Raw genomic sequence first — 20,362 nt, 5'->3', positions numbered from 1 at the left:
ACATGGGAAGCAGTCCACACAGCAGATTCATAGAATGACAATTGCTTTAAGTAACACTCTGACCTCAGAATCAGCCCTTAAGGCATTCAGATGTGGCTGAAAAGCCTATGAGAACATTTCAGGCATGGAAAGCCAAGACACAAAAATATCCTACATGAAGGATCTCTGTGAGATCCCAGTGGAAAAAAGAGGCCATCAAAGAAGGATGTAGTTTTCTCTGAAGACAGAACTTCCACTTTGCTTATGGGCTTGTCTAAATACTGATGAAGTTTGTGGTCACAAAAGACTTCCATAGCATTGAAAGCTAATGGCAAAAGCCTTGGGTGATCACTGACATCATAAATAAGAATGCTACTTGTTAAATTAACAACAGAAGTCACTGTGCACTTATTCTCCATGTAGGACCTCTGTACTATGAGAATTAACTGCAAAACTTGTTCCCAAACAGTATTTTATATGTTGTGTGTGTATGTGGGTACAAACTGTTGAAATCTTTACCTAATATAGAGTTGGTCTTCTGTATATAAAGTTAATTAAAAATGAATCTTAGTGAAGAATGAGATGGGAGAGGGAGTAGGAGGTGAGATGAGAGTGGGGGTGGGAGGGTGGAAATGGGGGGAAGAATAACTATATTCCTAAAGCTGTATCTATAGAATTTGCATCCATGAAATAAAAGCTTTAAAAATTAAAAAAAAGACATAGAAGGGCTATGGGTTAAGCAGTTTGTCTAAAGTCAAACCGCCAGCCAGTGGAGGAGCCTGGATGGGTAACTCCAGCAGCGTGGCTCCAGAGCTGAGCTTCCCTGCTGTTCCACTCTCTAAGACCAAGCAGGGGGGTAGGCCTATTCCAAAGTAGATGGCTCTCATCTTACATAGCTACAATTAGTCCTATCATTTTCAACAAGTAGAAAAAAATGTGGTTCTTGAATGACACTCATCCTCTCTCTTAACGCTATCTGGGGCCAGCACTGTGGTACAGCAGGTTAAGCTGCCAGTAGTGCTGCTGTATCAAGTCCCAACTGTTCTGCTTCTGATCCAGCTTCCTGTTAATGCAGCTGGGAAGGCAGTAGATCATGGCCCAGGTGTACTTAGCGCCCTGCCATCCACGTGAGAGACCCAGACAGTGCTCCTTGTTCTTGGCTTTGGCCTGGCCCAACCTGGTTGTTGCAGCTACTTGAGGAATGAATCAGTTGATGGAAGAGCTCTTTCTCTGTCTCTCTGCCATTGCCTTTTAATTAATTAATTAAATCTTTTAAAAAAAGAATGTTATTTGTGAGAGGTTGAACACAAATCACTAATCACCAATGTGAATAAGAAAATGACTATTCAGATGGCTGACAGCTGAACTGAAGGGTGTTCTGTACCATTCATATCACATGGAAATTACTGACATGTCCTTCTGCACACCAACATGCAGTAAACCATTATTTATAAATCAAATAATACATCTTAATCAATGAAGGTTAAGATTGATGGTCATTGAACTCCACTTTTTAACACATCCTCAAAAATCTCACCATAAGGGCAGGTTGTTGTGGTACAGTGGGTTAAGTTGCCACTTGAGATGCTTGCACCCCATACTGGAGTATCAGTTCAACTCTTGGCTACTCCGCTTCTCATCCAGCTTCCTGCTAATGTGCACCCTGGTAATGTGAAGTCTAACAGCTTGGGCCCCTGCCACCCATGTGGGAGATCTACATGGAGTTCTGGGCTCCTGGCTTCAGCCTAGCCCAGCCACAGCTGTTGCAGGCATTTGGGGGTGAACTAGTAGATGGAAGATCAATCTCTCTCTCTCTCTCTCTCTCTCTCTCTCTCTCTCTCTGTCATTTTATGCCTTTCAAGTAGATGAAAAATACACTGAAAAATAAACATTCAAAAAATCTCATTCTAAGACATAAAGCAACTTTTGCTCTTAAATGGAATTTTAAATTCAATCTTGTTATGGAGGAATAGTACAAATATATGCATTCAAAACCACTGTTCCCTGGTAAGTATTTTTAAATAAAAGTTTTCAATACAAAAAGAATAAAACATCATGCAACTCATCTAATTATGATGGAATTATTGGAGCAATACATTTTCTTATGAAACTGGTCAATACTAGTTTAAGATTCAGCCTCTTAGCTTATTAGATGGCAAAAGTAGTTTTGATTTTGTTTGTGGGTTTGTGTGTGTGCAGGCAAGGAATTATGATTTAATTACTAATGACAAAAGAGAAAAAAACAGAAGAACATACATTGGAATAATGACAACTTGAGAATTTGGAGAAGAGAATAAAATTTATCAGCAAGAAACCAGATTTGGGCAAAATGAAACTCAAATAAATATGCATATGATTTGAAAACAAGGTTAACTTAAGATGAAAAGATAATTTGCCCATTTCTTTAAATCCTGACCACTTTAAACCCCAGGACTCTACACAGCTTCCTGACTATGACAGCCTCATTTGTGTTTTTCTTCCAAATCAGTGCCACTTCCCCTGATGATTACTGCCTTTGTCACTGTGCTCTAGGTTCCAGGTGGAAGTGACTTTTCTGCCCAAATTTTTGAGAAATGCCACAGACACATTTGTAGTGCTTACAGAATCCAGGATCCATCCATTGCCAATGCTGTCTTAGGGAGATTTTTGTGGGCACTAGATGAAAATACACTAAGGAATACAAGTAGGGACCCAAAGGAGGGTAAGATACAGGGGAGGTTTCAGAGGCTCAGGTAACAGGGTTGGGGGGAGGGTATCGATAAAGTAGAGGGAAAGGCACCTTCTTCATGATACTGCCTATAATTGGATCTACCTAAAGAAATCACATAGCTAGACCTTTTGAAAATTGATGAGGGTTTTGGTAATGTACGAAATCCCCATACCACCACTGCCTAATTATTTTTTCTACTAAATCTGTAAGTGTTCCATACGTGATAGAATGAAAATCTGGGAAGTGAGTGAAAACATTCTGTCTTCATTGACTTTTTTTTTTTAATCCTACACTATCAAATGCCAAGCAAACTCCAGCTCATATGGTTTTCCAATAGTGCATGTGAGAGTTTTGAGTGAGAATAACTGTATGGTAATTCTGAAACAGGACAGCTCATCCACAGAAGTCAATCCTTCTCTTCCAGACGAAGACAAGCCTGCTTGTATCTCTGTAAAACAGGCCCCCGGAAGTGCATGTCTAGAATCTTAACTATCTTTGTGTTGTGGGCTCTGCCAGCAACTTTCTATCTTCTCACCTTTTCCACTTCAGTACACACCAGCCTGACTTTCAGCTGCCGGTCCCTGAACTCCTTTGCCCTCCAGCTTCTTTCTTGTTAGCCTCTGAGGCCACTTTGGCTGCCCCTGTGGCAAGCCACAAGCAACAGGGAATTATTTTCTTTCCTCCATGACAAGAGCAGTCCTCAAATAATGATTAATGGGAGTGCATACGAAATATTGCAACTCCCTTGTACCTTGGGTGGGCTAATTCTGACGTATACCTTGGCCACTGGGCCCCAGAGCTTCCCAGCTGCATTAAGCTCCATCCATCCACATTTGCAATTGGCTTGATAATAACATGCTTCAGTAGCTCCTTCCCTTCCCTTCCCTTCCCTTCCCTTCCCTTCCCTTCCCTTCCCTTCCCTTCTCTTCTTCACTCTCTACTCCTTTACTAGTACTCCTTTTACTCTCTACCCATCTTCCAAATGATTTACATGCAAATATTGGCTCCAACTCTGCTTCTAGAGGAAGTCAGAGAAAGCATGCAATCTTGCATTTATCAAAATTAAGAACGTACCTAAGAAAGTCACAGTATAGCTTGGAATCAAGCAATTTCCTGGCAAATCATGGATGGATCTGGAATCTCCAATGTGAATTCCAGATAACTCAAGAGACATCATCCAAATCTCAGAACAAAATTCAACATAACCTGAAGTACAAACACTACGTGCCTCACAGCATTCTCTGGAAGAAGGAAGGACTAGAAAATGTGCAGTGAAATTTAATACTACAAAATCATGATTCTAAAATGCTGGGAATCATTGTCTCCATGAGGGTCCGGCCCTATGACATCTCCAAGCTGGCTGTCACTAGAGGCACTTAAGATGTCAAAGAAGTTGGCAATAATTTACTTGTTCATCAATGGTGGAAAAAAAATATAGCTGCCGATCTGTAAAATCACACACCCTTGAAATGGAAAGCAAAGATGGCACTGGATAAAACTCCAGTAAACAGCAGCTGCCCAGTGAGAATAGCAAAGCTGCGTGTGAGCTAATGCACCCTGGATTTATTTGCTTTGACATTTTTAAAAGGAAATTTAATTGGATTATGTCTCCTTCTAGTTTAAAATTTTCTACTGTAGTACTGGCCACCAGATGCATGAGGGGAAAAGATCGGGAGCCAATTAAATTCCATGCTTCACTGAAACAAGGTTATTTTTATTCCTCCCAAATGCAAGGCTGATAGAGTCATGTTAGTGATTTCATCGTGGTACTCCCCTTCACTTGTTCTGTAAAGGATGTTTCTATGGGAAATATCTATAAGCTTGTAGAAAAGTTCAGTAGTGCGTACAGTATTGAAATTGTGGTTTTCTTGGATTTTCTCCCTTTTAATAAGGCTGACATGACCTTAGAAATAATCAAATTAGGCTGACAAAATCATAAAAGCAATTAAATTTTAGCAAATCAAATTGAAATTATTTTTGGAAAGAGGATTTTATAAATGCTTTTTGAGATAATCAGAGCATTCTGATAACATATGGAAAAGCTCATATATAAAAGCAAGAGAATTGCATATATTCCTATCCATTTCTATCTTGATGGACTTGCCAATATTACACAATTGTTTCCCTTTGCCCTAGATGAAGTTTCAACAGAATTGTCATCTGTGTGTGAGAACAGCTAAAAAGATGGGTACTGCTTCAAAACCTTTTCTTGGAACTGCATATAGGGCAAGCAATGTTTTCAAAGAGACATGGATTTTTTTTGAGCTTTAGTGATAGGCTTATGTGTACAATTCAAGCAGATCCCACCTAATGTTGGAGGTCAAAATGGATTCAGGAAGTATCATTTCCTACTAGTTTATCGCTCTGTTTTAGACAACTGGCATGCATTTACCAGTTATAGTTTAGATCTAATGAGAATGGTTAATCATCTTTTATTTCAACTGTTAAGTTCAACCACAAATATTAGAAATAACTTGCTTATTTGAAAAGTTGGCACTAGCCTTTGAGTACATAATCTTCATGTTTAGGAATGCTTCTATCTCAGCTGCCCATCTCCAAATTGGCAATGATACTTATTCTTGTAAGACTGTCGGAACAATAACATGTCACAGGATGATCCAGATGCTAACTACCCAAAGGAGATCTTCAGCAAGTGGGGTGTACCAAGATGTATCCCAAGGTGTACCCAACTGCCCGCTCCTTCCCATTGCCAAAGTTTATATCATTCTGTTGTGAAAGAGAACTTTAGTGCCAATTGCTAATGCCTCTGCAGTTATAGTGCTCATAAAACAAAGCCACATCCAATTTTTCTCAGAAACGTCAAAAGATAAGACGCCAGTCACACAGTTCAAGTTATAAAGTTTATATGAGAAACGATTTAATGTTATTTTTAAAAACGTGACTTGTGAGATTAACCAGACAGGCTCTAAACAGTGGGCCCTACTCTGCCAGTTTTACAGCTGCCATCTGTGAACAAGCATAACAGAATGGAAATGGAGTCTGCAGGCCATGACAGTGCCAGGGGGACACGCTGAGACCGTAGATAGTCAGATAATGGAGTGAGAGTTACATTGCAGCCCCAAGGGCTTGCCAAAGGGCCAGTGAGAGGGATGACCAAGGGAGCCCCCTGGAGAATCAAGGCCATGAGATACAGGCCACAGCCAACAGTCATGATGGGTGACAGTCAGCTCATATCTGTCCACCTCGAAAGGGAAGCAGGATTAATCAAAGCTAGACTAGTTATCCCACAGTCCTCTTTAAAATTTTTCCTGTTTGTTGTTGGACTCTACTCTTATTAGCTGTGACCACCATAGTATCACCCATGGAGGGGCCATATCTGAGTCTGAGGGATGGAACCTGACATCTAGCAATCCAGCAGAGTGAGTCCCAGGAGCTGTCAGTTTGGACCCAAGCTTTAAAAAAAAAAAACAGATATAATTATTTATTTGAAAGGCAGAGTTACAGAGAGAGAGAGAGAGAGAGACAGAGATCTTCCATTCACCAGTTCACACCCCAAATGGTCACAATAGTTGGGGCTGGGCAAGGCCAAAGCTAGGATCCTAGAACTCCATCTGGGTATCCCACATGGGTGGCAGGAACACAAGCACCTGGGCCATTTTCCATTGCTGTCCCAGGTGCATTAACAGGGAGATACATCAGAAGTAGAATAACTGGGCAGCACTCATGTGGGATATTAGTGTCACAGGCAGTCGCTTAATCCACCCTGGTTATAGGGCTTGTTCCCCTGAGTTCAAACCTTTGTTCTTGTCACAGGCTGGGCTGGGTCAGTCTCCATTTGCCCTACGAGATCCATTCTCTGCCCTTTTTACCCTCCTCTCTCTATCCTGGGAGGCCGGCCTCTTTGGTTGGCATCACTCCCTGAACTTCCTTGCTCTCTGGCCTTTGGGCAGGTTCAGCCAATGGAAACAGTGTTAGGAGATGGGAAAATAGGAACAAGAGGTCAGAGTTGTACTTTCATTCCCCCTTGCCCTGGCTCCTTCCCTGCTGGGCCATGGTTTGGGGACAGGGATACCTCAGCTCCTCTGCTGGCTCCAATAACACCAATGCCTCCCTACTTCTCCAGTCTCTGCATGGTAAAGGCTCCCCACCCTTGCTAGTCTGTGAGTGCTCAGTTCTCCTGCTAGGTTCCCAGGAACCCTACCCAGACCTCTGTCAACAGGCCCTTCTTCAACTCCATCTTTCGGACCCCTTTGAGCATGCAAGTGTACTTCAAAAGGCTTGTGGAAAAATGGAATTAAAAGGTAAGTTTATTTTGGTGAAAAATTTTGAGACCCATGCATGTTTTTCATGATACACATTCCAAGGAGTTTTTTGAAGACCCCTTGTATTTCCTTCTGTGATCTCACTGGGACAGGAATTCAGCCTACTCTGTCTCTTTAGCCAAGACTAAAAGCTTGGGACTCTGGTGAGCAGCTCCCTCTGCTGAATGATAACTTCTAGATTCCCCATCACTGTGTTCCCATTTTACAGAGATGCCTTGCTAAGGAACTCCCTGATACAAATTCCATGTCCTGTGTATCAGACCATCCTCCTACTCAGCCAATGGTTGGCTGAAGTCTGTGGTACTGTTCTTTTTTTTTTAAAGATTTATTTTTATTTATTTGAAAGACAGAGTTACAGAGAGGTAGAGACAGAGAGAGAGAGAGGTCTTCCATCCACTGGTTCACTCCACAGATGGCCACAATGTCCAGAGCTGTGCCAATCCAAAGCCAGGAGCCAGGAGCTTCTTCCGGGTCTCCCACGTGGGTGCAGGGGCCCAAGGACTTGGGCCATCTTCTACTGCCTTTCCAGGCCACAGCAGAGAGCTGGATGGGAAGAGGAGCAGCCGGGACTAGAACTGGCGCCCATATGAGCGTTAACCCGCTGCGCCACAGCGCTGGCCCCCATGGTACTGTTCTTGATTTTAGGTCCCTCCCTGCCCATCCCATGCACTGTGGCTAATCAGGCTAGACTGGGAATGTATCCCAGATCTCCACTCAAAACATTCATCCTACTCATTAACAATGATGTAGAGATAATTATGGTTGAACCTAATAATGAGGCCTTCAGATTTCCTCAGCCAAGAGGCCCTTGAGAAGGAGACCCTGCCGAGGATGACATTCAGCCGAGAAGCAAAGATATGCGGGTTCTGAGTGGTCACAGGTGCCAGTAACTTTTAAAGAGCTCTCTATGGCATCTATGTAGCTTTAGCCACAGCCTGTCTGTCCAGCTCACACCCTGGAGGAAGTGTGGAGCTTCCGAATCCTGTGTATCTGACTGGTCCATGCTTCTACATAGGACCTCAGCCTGCCATTCCTGTTCTCAAAAGACTTTCATTTTACTACTTCACACTCAGTGGTAAGGCACTTTCACAATCTGGTAGATCTTGCCCTGAAGTCCAAGATGTGGCTTCTGGCTATGGCAGATACCTCAAATGTTGGCTATCCCCCCCCCCAAACTATAACTGAGAAGTTTTCTCTGCCCAATTGGGCTCCAGGGACCTACACATCTTGTGTGATTCCTTCACAGCCTTTTCTGACATAACAACTCTTATCAGTTTCCATCATGGGTAGAAGATCAGACAACAATGGAGAAATGGAGAAACAGGGGTGAGGAGGAGGCTATTCCACATTGCCAGGCTCCACAGTTGACACTTAGAACAATCAACAGGGGCTTCTAGAGTGACCGCTTGCTCGGCTGTGATGTGTCATCCACAATCCCCTCGAAGAAGGACTTGGTGGCCCAGCTACGAGGAGTCCCCCTTCATGGACTGCCTTAGCTACAGAGATGTATCAACTATGCAACACTGGGTTCAACCCATTCACACTCAGTATTCTCACATGCGATTATAGGCTCACCGATAACATTCCCAAGCCACCTTACATCCTCTTTATGAACCAGTGACAAGCTTAGCCACACCAGAGTGCTGTGGACTCTGGAATCTGGTTATGTTTTCATTATTGATCAGGCACCATTTTATACCAATTTTTAAAAGTTGGTTAAAAAGGAATGGCCCCTCAGGCATTTGGTACACCATTACGGAATACCTGGGATTTGTTCTGGCTCCATTTCCTGTTCTAGCAAACTGTTAATGTGCACCCTGGGAGGCAGCAGGAGATGATTCAGGTACTAGGATATCTGCTACCCATGTGAGAGACCTGGCTCGGATTCCTGGCTCATGGTTGCAGTTTGACTCGGTCCTGGTTATTGAGAGTGTCTGGGGAGTAACCACTGGGTGGAAGATCTCTGTATCTGTCTGTTTCTCTCTCTCTGTTGAATGAATGAACAAATAAATAAATAAATATGTTTTTATAAGTTAAAAAAAAAGAGGAATGGCCCCTGACAAACGTCTCCTGCAGATTGAAACAGTTCTAGACTTGGTCAGAACTGATGACACCCTATGAGTGAAGTTCTTCTCACCAGAAATCAGTAACAACTGGAAGAGTCTATACTGCTGAAGTACAGGTTCTTTCTGATGTGACCTTCCTGAGCCAAAACTTGCCTAACGCTTACCACTAAGGAAAGCATCACCCATCTCAGCCTTGGCAGGGACTGCTCAGGGCCCAGCCTCCTGACTCGAGGGAAGGAAGGCACCTCTATGTTAGAAACAATAAGAGTAGCTAACATGTAAGCCCTTCCTACAGGACAGGTATTGTAATGCACATTCAATACTTAGAAAACCCCAGATGGGAGGGAGAACTGTTCTTACCTCCATTTTTAAAATGAGGAAACCTGAAAGATTGAGTAACTCCTACAAAACCACCCTGTTAAGAGCCAAGGATTTGAGCATAAGTCCTGCTCGAAGTTGCCCCTCTAACGTCCCAGGGTTCAGTAACTATCCCAGGTGACAAGGCTGGAGTTGAGGAAATGCATAGGACTGACTACAGTGGATCTTTGGCCCTTCCTTTTAGGAACTTCTCTTCCAATGGGTGCTGACCATTTTGTAGGTCATGAAATCTTACAATCTGACAGCTTACAAACAACATTCAGAATGAAAGAAAGAGGTAGGGTTGGGGGAGGAACACAAAAGGAAGAGAAAGGGAAAATAATTGATCATACTGTACCACATAGTGTTAGAAGTGCTATTTCAGGAAGCCTTTGTTTCATTATATGAGGGAGCTTCAAGATTTTCACAAAAATAGAATTAAAAGATAATGTGCATTTCCACAAACTTTTAAAAATCCCCTCATATGTTCATGCTGGGTTGTCAGGAGAAAAATGTCTTTTTAACTAAGAGTTATAGGGAACAAATGATTAAATGTCAGTCAAACTCAATAGTCATCAGGAAAATAAAAAAGTAGTAAGATAACACATGTTTTCAGAGGCAAAAAATGTTGCAACAACTTGAATGCCCAGTGAAATGTGAATAAATTACTGTATATCCACATTACAGCTAATAGAGAATAGTTTAGCTCTACACATATTAAACTGGAAAATTTCCCATGAATAAGTTAGAAAAGCAGACTGCAGATAAACCTATATGATGCGACTTTTTTTTTTGGTAATAAATGATGAAACCTCCAACACGAAGCTAAACATTTGAGTTGTGGATTGGATGGAATAAAAGAGGACAGAGAGGAATAAAAAGTATAGAAGATAACAAAAGAGGCTGTTGCTACCTAGTAAAAACAAGTATGTGTATCATTCAGAGTCTGGTAGGGAATACAGGACATATGCAAACTATCACATTAAATGAAAAGGTAGACTATAAACCAAATCTATAATTTTTCTTTTCATATATAAAATTCCATATGGATAAGAAATTAAAAGATTACTGGGTGGGAATTTGCAATAGTGATTAAAATACTTGTGATGGCCATGTCTCATCCTGGCAGAGTGCCTAGGTTTGAGCCCCAGCTCTACTCCCAGTTGCAGCTTCTGGGAGGCATTGGTGATGTCTCAGGTAGCTAGGTCCCTGCCACCAGCATGGAAGACCCAAACTGAGTTCTTGGATCCTGGCCTTGGCCTGGCCCTGTCCCAGCTGTTGCACATATTTGGGGAGTGAACCAGCAGATGAAATATCTCTGTCTCTCTGCCTTTCAAATAAATGAAATAAATTTTAAAAGATAAATTGAAAAAAATGTTACCAGGGTAAATGATAGCATCGAATGGCTTTTGTGATGGAATTTTAGATTTTAGTTAACTGAATCTAGTATCTTTAAAGATAATCAACCTAAAAAGATGCTTTTCATTTTTATTCTTTCCAATAAAACAGACATGAGTTAAAATTCTGACTTCCTCATCTCTAAAATGGGAGCAATAAAAGTATCAACCTCACAGGGTTGCTGTGACGATTCAAAGAGCTAAGAGATTCTGAGATCTCAGAAGGGTAGTTGGCATACAGTGAATTCTCTGCTTGCTGTTATCATTGTGATGATGGGATACCAACAGCCTCCTAGTGGGGTCTCCTTATCCTGATTCCCTCTCTCCATGTCACTCGCCATTCAGCCAGGCAAACTCCAGTTTCCTCAGTGACCTTTGGATCTTCCAGGCCAATATTGAAATCTCACCCTTGCAGGTATCTCCAGCTGTCATCCTCCTCCACACCTTCACTTCAGCCACGTCCATCCCTCTTTGTTCTATACGAGCGCCATGCCTGTCCCACATTCCAGACAGCTCTGTTGGGAATGCTTTTTCCATACCTTGTCACTTTCCTACCTTGCTAAGTTTTACTACTCATCTTTGAAATGTCAAGTGTCACCTCCCCTGACAATATTTCCTATCCCCTAAGCTTCCTCCTTATCCCATAGCAAGCCATGCAGGCTGTACCACACCCATACTCCAAATCATCAGTGTACTGATTTTGCATCTGCACAAATCCTGATTTGTTGGAGGATTAAATTTACAAATGAATGAGGTAAGTGACTGACCCAAAGTCACCCAGCTAAATAAGGGGCAGAGGCAGAATTCAACCCCAGTTCTGTCTGACTGCAAAGGCCACCACTGTTCCCCACCCATCTGGAAGTTCCAAGGCTGCCCTTGACACTCCAGAGTATATGCATGCCTAGAGGAACTCTCAAGGGCACTAGACCAGCTCAGGCCAGAATGAGCTGGTTAGCAGAGACCGGGAGGAATAAATGCCTCCTTTTTTGAGACTATCAACCATATGACATTTGCTTTATCAAGGGACTTTCCCAAGAAAATCAATTTCTGGAGCATGTTAAAATACAAACAAACCGCCACCCACCCACTCACTCCTTGAAGACAATTGGTCCAAAGAGATCGTAGAGAATTCAGACAATTCCACAATGTTGAGAGCATCATCTGATCACATGAACTTTGTTTTCCATAACCAAGCATTTTTCTACTGACTTTTTATTTTAAATTTGGCTCCACTGTGAAATGTGCATCCCCATACTCTTGTTTCACCCACGGCAAACCTGTGTGCAAAGCCACAGATACACTGGGGATTCCTGACACAGAACCATTTGAGAATTGCTTTTGTGGCTTATGATGATATTACCAGAATCCCTTGATAATAGTGTTTATGTCTATTTATAACTATAACCTATTATCCTATTTTCCATATAATTGGATGCGACTGAGATTAAAAAAAATTCAGCTGCATAAGAAAAGTCATGCTCTTACAGAGCAGATGTTTGCACAGCATGGAAAGTGAATTAGCCTTTAACACAAACACCCAGAAACACATAAGTGCTCTTTCAAAAAGAACTGATGTTAGTATTTTATGCTGAAGAATAATTTAAAGATAAAGGATGGTAAAAAATGCAACAGAGAAGCTAGCGCTGTGGCATAGCGGGTAAAGCTGCTGCCTGTGATGCTGGAATCCCATATGCGCACGGGTTGGTTTGTGTCCCAGCTGCTTCACTTCTGATCCAGATCCCTGCTAATGTGCCTGGGAAAAGCAGCAGAAGATGGCCCAAGTGCTTGGGTCCCTGCACCCATGTGGGAGACCTGGAAGAAGCTCCTGGCTCCTGGCATCAGCTTGGCACAGCCCCAGCCATTGGGGCCATCTAGGGGAGTAAATTAGCAGATGGAAGATTTTTCTTTCTCTCTCTCTCTCCCTCCCTCCCTCCCTCCCTCTCTCTCCCTCTCTCTCTGTAGCTCTGACTTTCAAATAAATAAATAAATCTTTTTTAAAACCTGTAAGAGAGGTAGCCACAGTTAATTTTAAGAATAGATAAAAACTTTACCTCTTTAAGGTATGGTTGTGCTCCCAATACAGGCATTGGATTCAATCTCCAGTTCAGGGCAGAGAAAAATGACTCATAATCTATTTGTTTGTCACTGTTTTCAAACCTGAAAACAAAATTATAATATATGAAATTACTCAACCTTCAGAATTTCAGACCAAAATGTCATTTAAATTTGACTGTAAAATATACTATTACAGCTGGTTTAATATATGATAGTTTTTAAATTTCTTAGTAGTTGATTATTTGCTTCTGATTCTCCAGAATGTAAATTCGTTGAGAGCAAGGATACTTCCTATATAACTCACCAAAATATCCCCAGGAGGTACATCAGTGCTGGCACTTAGAAGGTATTCAATAAATTATTTGTTTGAATTCTCAAAAAACCCATTTGCACTTTTGTTTCACTACTTTTTTGATAAGAATGCTTGGCATCCTTTTAGTTTAATGGTTGATATTATATGTCAGCAAAATAAAATATCTTGTATTTCTTAAATCACAGGCCTTTCAAATCTTTAAGGCAAATCTAGATTAATTTTGTCTACTAGTATATTTTTAGAAAGAATAAAAGACATCTTTATCATTTATAATGTAGCCATTAAAAGGGGTTATTTAGATCCACATCTGCTGTCATGGAAATACGTTCTTGATATACTGTTGAGTGGAAAGAGGGTTGTAAAATAGTACAAAGAGTTATGATCCCACTTAAGGTTTGTGTTTTTATAAAAAGGCATAGAAAAAAAATCTGGTAACAATACACTTATATATTAAGAAGAGCTACCCCTGGGAAAAGAGATTACAATTTTTTCATTTTATTGAGACTTTTATCATCTGAATTATTTTAAACTTATAATCAGAAAATAAAACTCATTTTCATGTTTAAAAAAAACAAATATTATCTTGCACCATAAAGATATAGGTCAAAAATAATGAATCTTTGACCACAATTTCTTAATTATGGACATTGCCTTAAACTAATTCTTAACCATAACAGAGTTTTGGACATTATGAAACAATAACTTCAATATGGTTGCTATAATGATTAAACACAAAGTACTTCCTAGTGGAATGCCTCTATCCTAAATTGACCACATTCTGCCAATTTTTAAGGCTAATTATCTATGGTGATGTCACACCATTTTTTTTAAGGAAATTACAAAGGTAGCTAACTAAGGTGTTGTTTCAAGCACCATGCTCCAGGATCTGACCTTTAAAACAATATATTCATAATCAATCAAAATATTTTCCCCTTTTCTTCTTCAAGTATTAAGAAAATAATAGTAGTAGTGAATTAAATGTTACAAGTTGAAGTCACACAGAGTTATCCATCTAAACAAAGTGGAATACACTGAATGACCAGAAGAGGGGAAGAAGAATTCTATAATTCTTTTGTGTACATTTCCTTTGGCCAAGGATTCTGGGATTCAACTCCAGTATGGTGCCCCTTTCCACTGTTTATCATTGGAATTTTGGCTCACTTGCCACTTCAACTCCTTTAAAGGACATACTCTGTTTATGGAAATATTTGTAGCCAAAATGCAGGCCATTATTTCTTTTATTTGTATATGTGTTAGGGGAAAAGTTAAAACTCAATCAATTAAAGAAGTCTGGTAAGAAACTTTCCTTTAGCATAGAGACTTGAAGAAACTATTTCCTAATACTCTGAGTAAGAGCTAAGGTCAGAGAATGAGATCATGCAGGGCCTTTGACTTTTGTTCCGAGCCACTGAAGCACGCTGTATAGAAAAGTTATAAGGCTTTCAATGTTCTGAATGGTTGCATGTCCCCAAAATTCTATTCACATGTTGAAACCTAATCACCAACGGGATGAAATTCCGAAGTGGGGGGCTTTGGGTGATTAGAGCATGAAGGCTGTGCCCTGGTGAACAGATTACTGTCCTTATAAAAGAGACCCCAGAGATCTCCCCTGCCCCTTCTGTTATGTGAAGATACAGCAAGAAGGTGCTATCTATGAACCGGGAAGCAGAGAGGCCTCGTCAGACACTGAATCTGTTGGCATCTTGATACTGGACTTACCAACTTCCAGAACAGTGACAAATTTCTGTTGCTTATGAGTTACCAGTTTATGGTATTCCACTGCAGCAGAAAGGAGCTTATGTATTTTTTTAAAGATCACCCTAATAGGGGCTGGCACTGTGGTGAAGCAGGTAAAGCCACTGCCTGAAGTGCCAGCATCCCATATGGGCGCCAGTTCGAGTCTCAACTGCTCCACTTCTAATCCAGCTCTCTGCTATGGCCTGGGAAAGCAGTGGAAGACAGCGCAACTCCATGGGCCCCTGCACTTGCATGTGAGAGCCGTTGTGGCCATTTGAGGAGTGAGCCAGCAGATGGAAGACTTCTTTCTCTTTCTCTCTGCTTCCACCTCTGTAACTCCGCCTTTCAAATAAATAAATAAATCTTTTTTAAACAAAGGATCACCCTAATAGATTAAGAGCTGAACATACAGGCAAGGCAGAAGAAGCAAGGGGAATTAGCAGTCTCTTGTAGTAATCCAGCTGATGGACAGTGGTGGCTTAGATGAGTATGGTGGCAGCAGAGAGCAGTGAAGAGTGGCAAATTTTGAATATACAGATTTTAAAATTTTTTATTATTTTTATTTTATCTGAAAGGTGGAGAGATAAAAAGAAAGGGTATGGGGAGGGAGAGAAACAAAGAGGAGACACAGAGAGAGAGACCTTCCATTTGCTGGTTCATTCCTCAAATGCTTACAACAGCCAGGGCTGGGCTAGGCTGAAGCCAGGAATCCAGAACTCAATCCAGTTCTGCATGTGGGCAGCAGAGACCCAAGTACCTGAGCCACCATCTACTGCTTCTCAGGGTGTACACCAGCAGGAAGTTAGAGTAAGAAGTGGAATTGGGACCTGAACCTAGGCATTCTGACATGGGATGCTGATGCCTTGAGTGGCATCCCAATTGCTGTATCAAACATCTGCTCCAATTTTGAATATATTTTGAATGTAGTATCCCTGAAGGATTGCACACAGTGTGTTATCAGAAAGAGAAAGGGGGATGGGGAAGGGAGGGAGTGAGGGAGGGAGAGATTTCAGGATAACTCCAAGGCTTTACTTGAGCCACTTGAAAGACAGAGCTGCCCTGAGATGAGAAAGATCTCAAGGGCTGCAAGTCAGGAGGCAAGATTCCAAGTTCAAGGCTATAGATGCTACATTTTGATGAGAAGTAAGCAATTGGAACTATGAATCTGTGGTTCAGGGAAGAAGTCCATTGAAGATATAAATGTAGGAGTCATTATCTATATAGATTGTATTAAAAATCATAAGACTGGGAGGCTTGATGGTATTACCAATGAAATAAACTGCTCTATTCTTACAGTACAGAATTTGTCAGTATATTCCCACACAGATCTAGGAACACATCAGACTTTGCATTTCATATATAATCCACTAAGCAATTTTGTGGGTTCTACCATCACACCATATTATATATTCATCTATTTCTCTCCATCTCTTTTTACTATTTATACTCTGATTCGAAGCCACTATCATCTGTCATCTGGATTATAGCAATAGCATCTTAATCTTGGGCTTGCTACTTCTATATACTTTTGCTTTTTTTTAAAAAAAAGTTTATTTATTTGAAGTCATGGTTACAGAGAGAGAGGGAGAAGCAGAGACAGAGATCTCCATCTGCTGGTTCACTCCCCAAATGCTCTCAATGACTAGGGCTGGGCCAGGCCAAAGCCAGAAGCCTGGAACTCCACCTGGGTCTCCCACGTGGGTGCCAGGGGCAGGGACTCAAATACCTGGACCATCTTATACTGCTTTCCCAGGCACATTATCAGAGAGCTATATCAGAATTGGAGCAGCTGGGACTCAAATCGGAGCGCGTATGGGATGCTGGCATCCTAGGCAGTGGCTTAACCTGCTGGGCCACAATACTGGCCCCTGTCTACTCTTTCTTACCTTATTGCAGACCATCCTCTACTCAAGTGATCTTTCTAAAACATAGGTCAGATTAATCACTTCCTTGCTTGTAATACTCCAATGGTTTCCCAATCTACTTAGAACAGAATGTAAATTCCTTATCAGAGTATATAAAGCTCAGTTTACTCTGGCCCCTATTGAACTCTCTGTATCTTCTGAAAACTTTCTCCTTGCTCACAATGTTTCAGGTATCCTGGCTTTCTTTTGGTGCCCTGATGACACCAAGAAAGTTCCCAGAAATGCAAGGCACTTACATCTTCTGGTCTGCTATGGTTTGGAGGTAGTTTGTCCCCAAAAGGTCCAAGTGTTGGGAACTTGGTCCCCAGTGTGGTAATGGTGGGACCTTTAAGAGTTGGGTCACTGGGGGTACTACTCTTAGAAGGGATCAATATAGTTCTCATGGGACCCTGAGTTCTCACAAGAGTGAGTTATTGTAAGAGTGAACCTAGAGGTCAGCACTGTGGTGTAGTGGGTGAGGCCACAGCTTATGATGTCAGCATCCTATATGGATGCTGGTTTGTGTCCCAGCTGCTCTGCTTCTGATCCAGCTCCCTGCTAATGGCCTGAGAAAAGCAGTGGAAGATGACCCAAGTGTTTGAGTCTCTGCTACCCATGTGGGAGACCTGGATGAAGCTCTTGGCTCCTAGCTTTGGTCTGGCCCACTCCTGGCTATTGTGGCCATGTGGGGGATTGAACCAGTGCATAGAAGTACTCTCTCTCTCTTCTCTCGCTCTCTCTCTCTTTCAAATAAATAAATAAATCCTAAAAAAAGGGGTGGCCTCTTTATGACCTCTGACTTGCTTTCTAGCTTCCTGTCATGCAATATGACCTCTGCCTCCACGTGTGCTCCTGACACTGTTGTGCCATCTGTCACAAGAGCCCCAGAGGGTCTCAGAGAGCTGACTGATGCCAGTCCATGCCTGTGAAACTCCAAAACTATGAGCTACATAAACTTCCTTTCCTTATAAAGTTACCCAGCCTCAGGCACTGTGTTATGATAAGGAAAAACAGACCAACACATAGTCCCTTTGTCTACAAAGTCTCAATTCAAATGTCATTTCTATACAAAGACCTTCCTGAAGTTCCTCTCATGTGAGGCCTTATGCCTGAATTGCCATTTGTCCCAGATGATGGCATTGAGGACTTACAGGAAAATTTCTCAATGTCACCACAGGAAGTTCCATTACTGAACGTTGTTACCACCAGCTCTGATATTTACTCATGCTTACCTGTTACCTCCTAACGCCCAGCCTTATTCCCTGCCCAGCTCACAATGTATCAGACTCAACACATCTAACCATTTACCTGTGTAAAAGGATATTTGGGAAGGATATTTCTGAATCAAGTGATGTCAGGAAGGATCAAAAGCTATAAATGAAAGTGTACAGAGCTCAGAAATGATAACAAATTTTTGTGGGAAAAATGCAAGATTTATCTTCCACAAATCCTAGAGCCAGGCTTAAAGGAAGAGTTGAGCTAATGTGGTACAGTTTTTCTTTCTAACTTTCTCTTAGAGGATCTCAGTAGGAATCCCCCCTGCCTCACCACCAAAGTGGTGTGCAAGGAGGAAAAGAACAAAGAATCTTTTAATTAAAAGTTATAAAACTAGCTGATGCTTCTAGGAAGACATTCTTTGCTTTTGAGAAGTGAAGAGTTGCAGTAAATCATGATGGATCGATCACAAATATTTCTCTCCCTTTCTCCTCAAATCCTATCAAAATGACTACAAAGAAATAAAAATAGGTTATAACCCACAATGAGAAAGACAGCTGAAAAAAAAAGACAACAGTGGAAAAGAGATTTCAAAATTTTCTTCAAGATGAAAAGAGGATTGGTAGGTGATTTGTCAGAACTGTAGAAGGGAAGCTGTGCCCTAAGTGTCCATGTTGGGGTCGGGGGTACACTTAGAGACCAGTCGATGTGGCCCACAAAACTCCAAAGACTTAGTGACTACAGGACTCCAAGAGCCAATAAAGGAATGGATAACGGATGGCACCAAAAACAAGCATGCGCAAAAACCTGGATAACACAAAAGCAACTGGATCCCCAGGTATCTCTTCACACTGTGCTCCTCTCTCGTTCTCCAGATAAATTCAACTAAAGAAGCTCTAGTCTCGGGGAGATGAAGTACAGTGGGGTGCAGAGGAGAATGTCACACCCTGATTCTGAGTGCTGTATGCTCCCTTCCTTCTCCTTTCTTGTTTCATGTTTAAACTCTCCTCCCTTCTCCCATTTCACCCTTCCTTGTACCCTAGCAGGAGAATTTAGGATTCTTCTCTAAATACTCTGAATGGTTCTAGAGAAATCTACAGATTTCCAGCGAAAAGTGAAGCCTCAGAAACTAAAACCCACCAATCAATAAGACATGACTCCCACTCCACCCCAAAGAGTAGAACATTAAAGACAGAAGCAAAGGGGCTGGTGCTGTGGCTTAGTGGATAAAGCCACTGCAGTGCCGGCATCCCATATGGATGCTGGTTTGAGAGCTGGCTGCTCCACTTCCGACCCAGCTCTCTGCTGTGGCCTGGGAAAGCAGTATAAGATGGCCCAACTCCTTGGGCCCCTGCACTTGCGTGGGAGACCCGGAGGAAGCTCCTGGCTCCTGTCTTCGGCCTGGTCCAGCCCCAGCCATTGCCATTACTGCCATTTGGGGAGTGAAGCAGTGGATGGAAGACCTCTCTCTCTATCTCTGCCTCTCTGTACCTCTGCCTTTCAAAAAATAAATTAATCTTTAAAAATACAGAAGCAAAACAGCAACTTTTTTTTACAAGGAACTAGAGAAACAAAGGCAATTCAAGGAGCAGAGTTTTGGAAAGACATGAGACAAGGGGATCCATTATGTCCTTGAAAAGAGAACAGAAGATTGGCCGGTGCTGCAGCTCACTTGGCTAATCCTCCACCTGTGGTGCCGGCACCCCGGATTCTAGTCCTGGTTGGGGCACCAGGTACTAGTTCCAGTTGCTCTTCTTCCAGTCCAGCTCTCTATTGCGGCCCAGGAGGGCAGAGGAGGATGGCCCAAGTGCTTGGGTCCCTGCACCCACATGGGAGACCAGGAGGAAGCACCTGGCTCCTGGCTTCGGATCAGCGCAGCATGCCGGCCATAGCAGCCGTTTAGGGGGTGAACCAACGGAAGGAAGACCTTTCTCTCTGTCTCTCTCTCTCTAACTCTGCTGTCAAAAAAAAAAAAAAAGAGAGAGAGAGAGAGAGAGAGAACAGAAGACAACAAAAACAACCATCTGTACTAAAAACATGCAAACAGATAATAAAAAAAATGTTAGTAGGAAAAAGATACAGTAGATGGGGTACAATGCAAAGCTGAAAAAATCCATTTGTAAATAGATCACAATGAAAATGGGAAATTTGATGAGAGGAAATATTCAAGTTTTAGATATCTAAAATCTTTTTTTAATCTTTTTAAAAATCTTTTTAAGATTAATTTTTTTTATTCGAAAGACAGAGGTACACAAAGGCAGAGAGAGAGAGAGAGAGAGAGAGAGAGGTCTTCCATCCACTGATTCACTACCCAGATGGCTGCAATGGCTGGAGCTGAGCTGATCT

At 41.9% G+C, this 20,362-nt stretch overlaps 1 protein-coding gene across 1 annotated transcript in view; it reads right to left on the bottom strand.

Moving 5' to 3' along the window:
- EFHC2 (EF-hand domain containing 2) overlaps positions 1 to 20,362 on the bottom strand; it is a 185,972-nt gene that overhangs the window by 4,180 nt on the left and 161,430 nt on the right. Inside the window, exon 14 of the mRNA XM_062183581.1 lies at positions 12,844 to 12,949. Within this exon, the coding sequence (XP_062039565.1) occupies positions 12,844 to 12,949 (106 nt within the window). The remainder of the gene's footprint in view (positions 1 to 12,843; positions 12,950 to 20,362) is intronic.

Source organism: Lepus europaeus, chromosome X (assembly GCF_033115175.1).
Source record: "Lepus europaeus isolate LE1 chromosome X, mLepTim1.pri, whole genome shotgun sequence".
Classification (NCBI taxonomy): Eukaryota; Metazoa; Chordata; class Mammalia; order Lagomorpha; family Leporidae; genus Lepus; species Lepus europaeus.
Note: the sequence above shows the minus strand (reverse complement) of the source record. Positions and strands in the feature narration are given on the sequence as shown.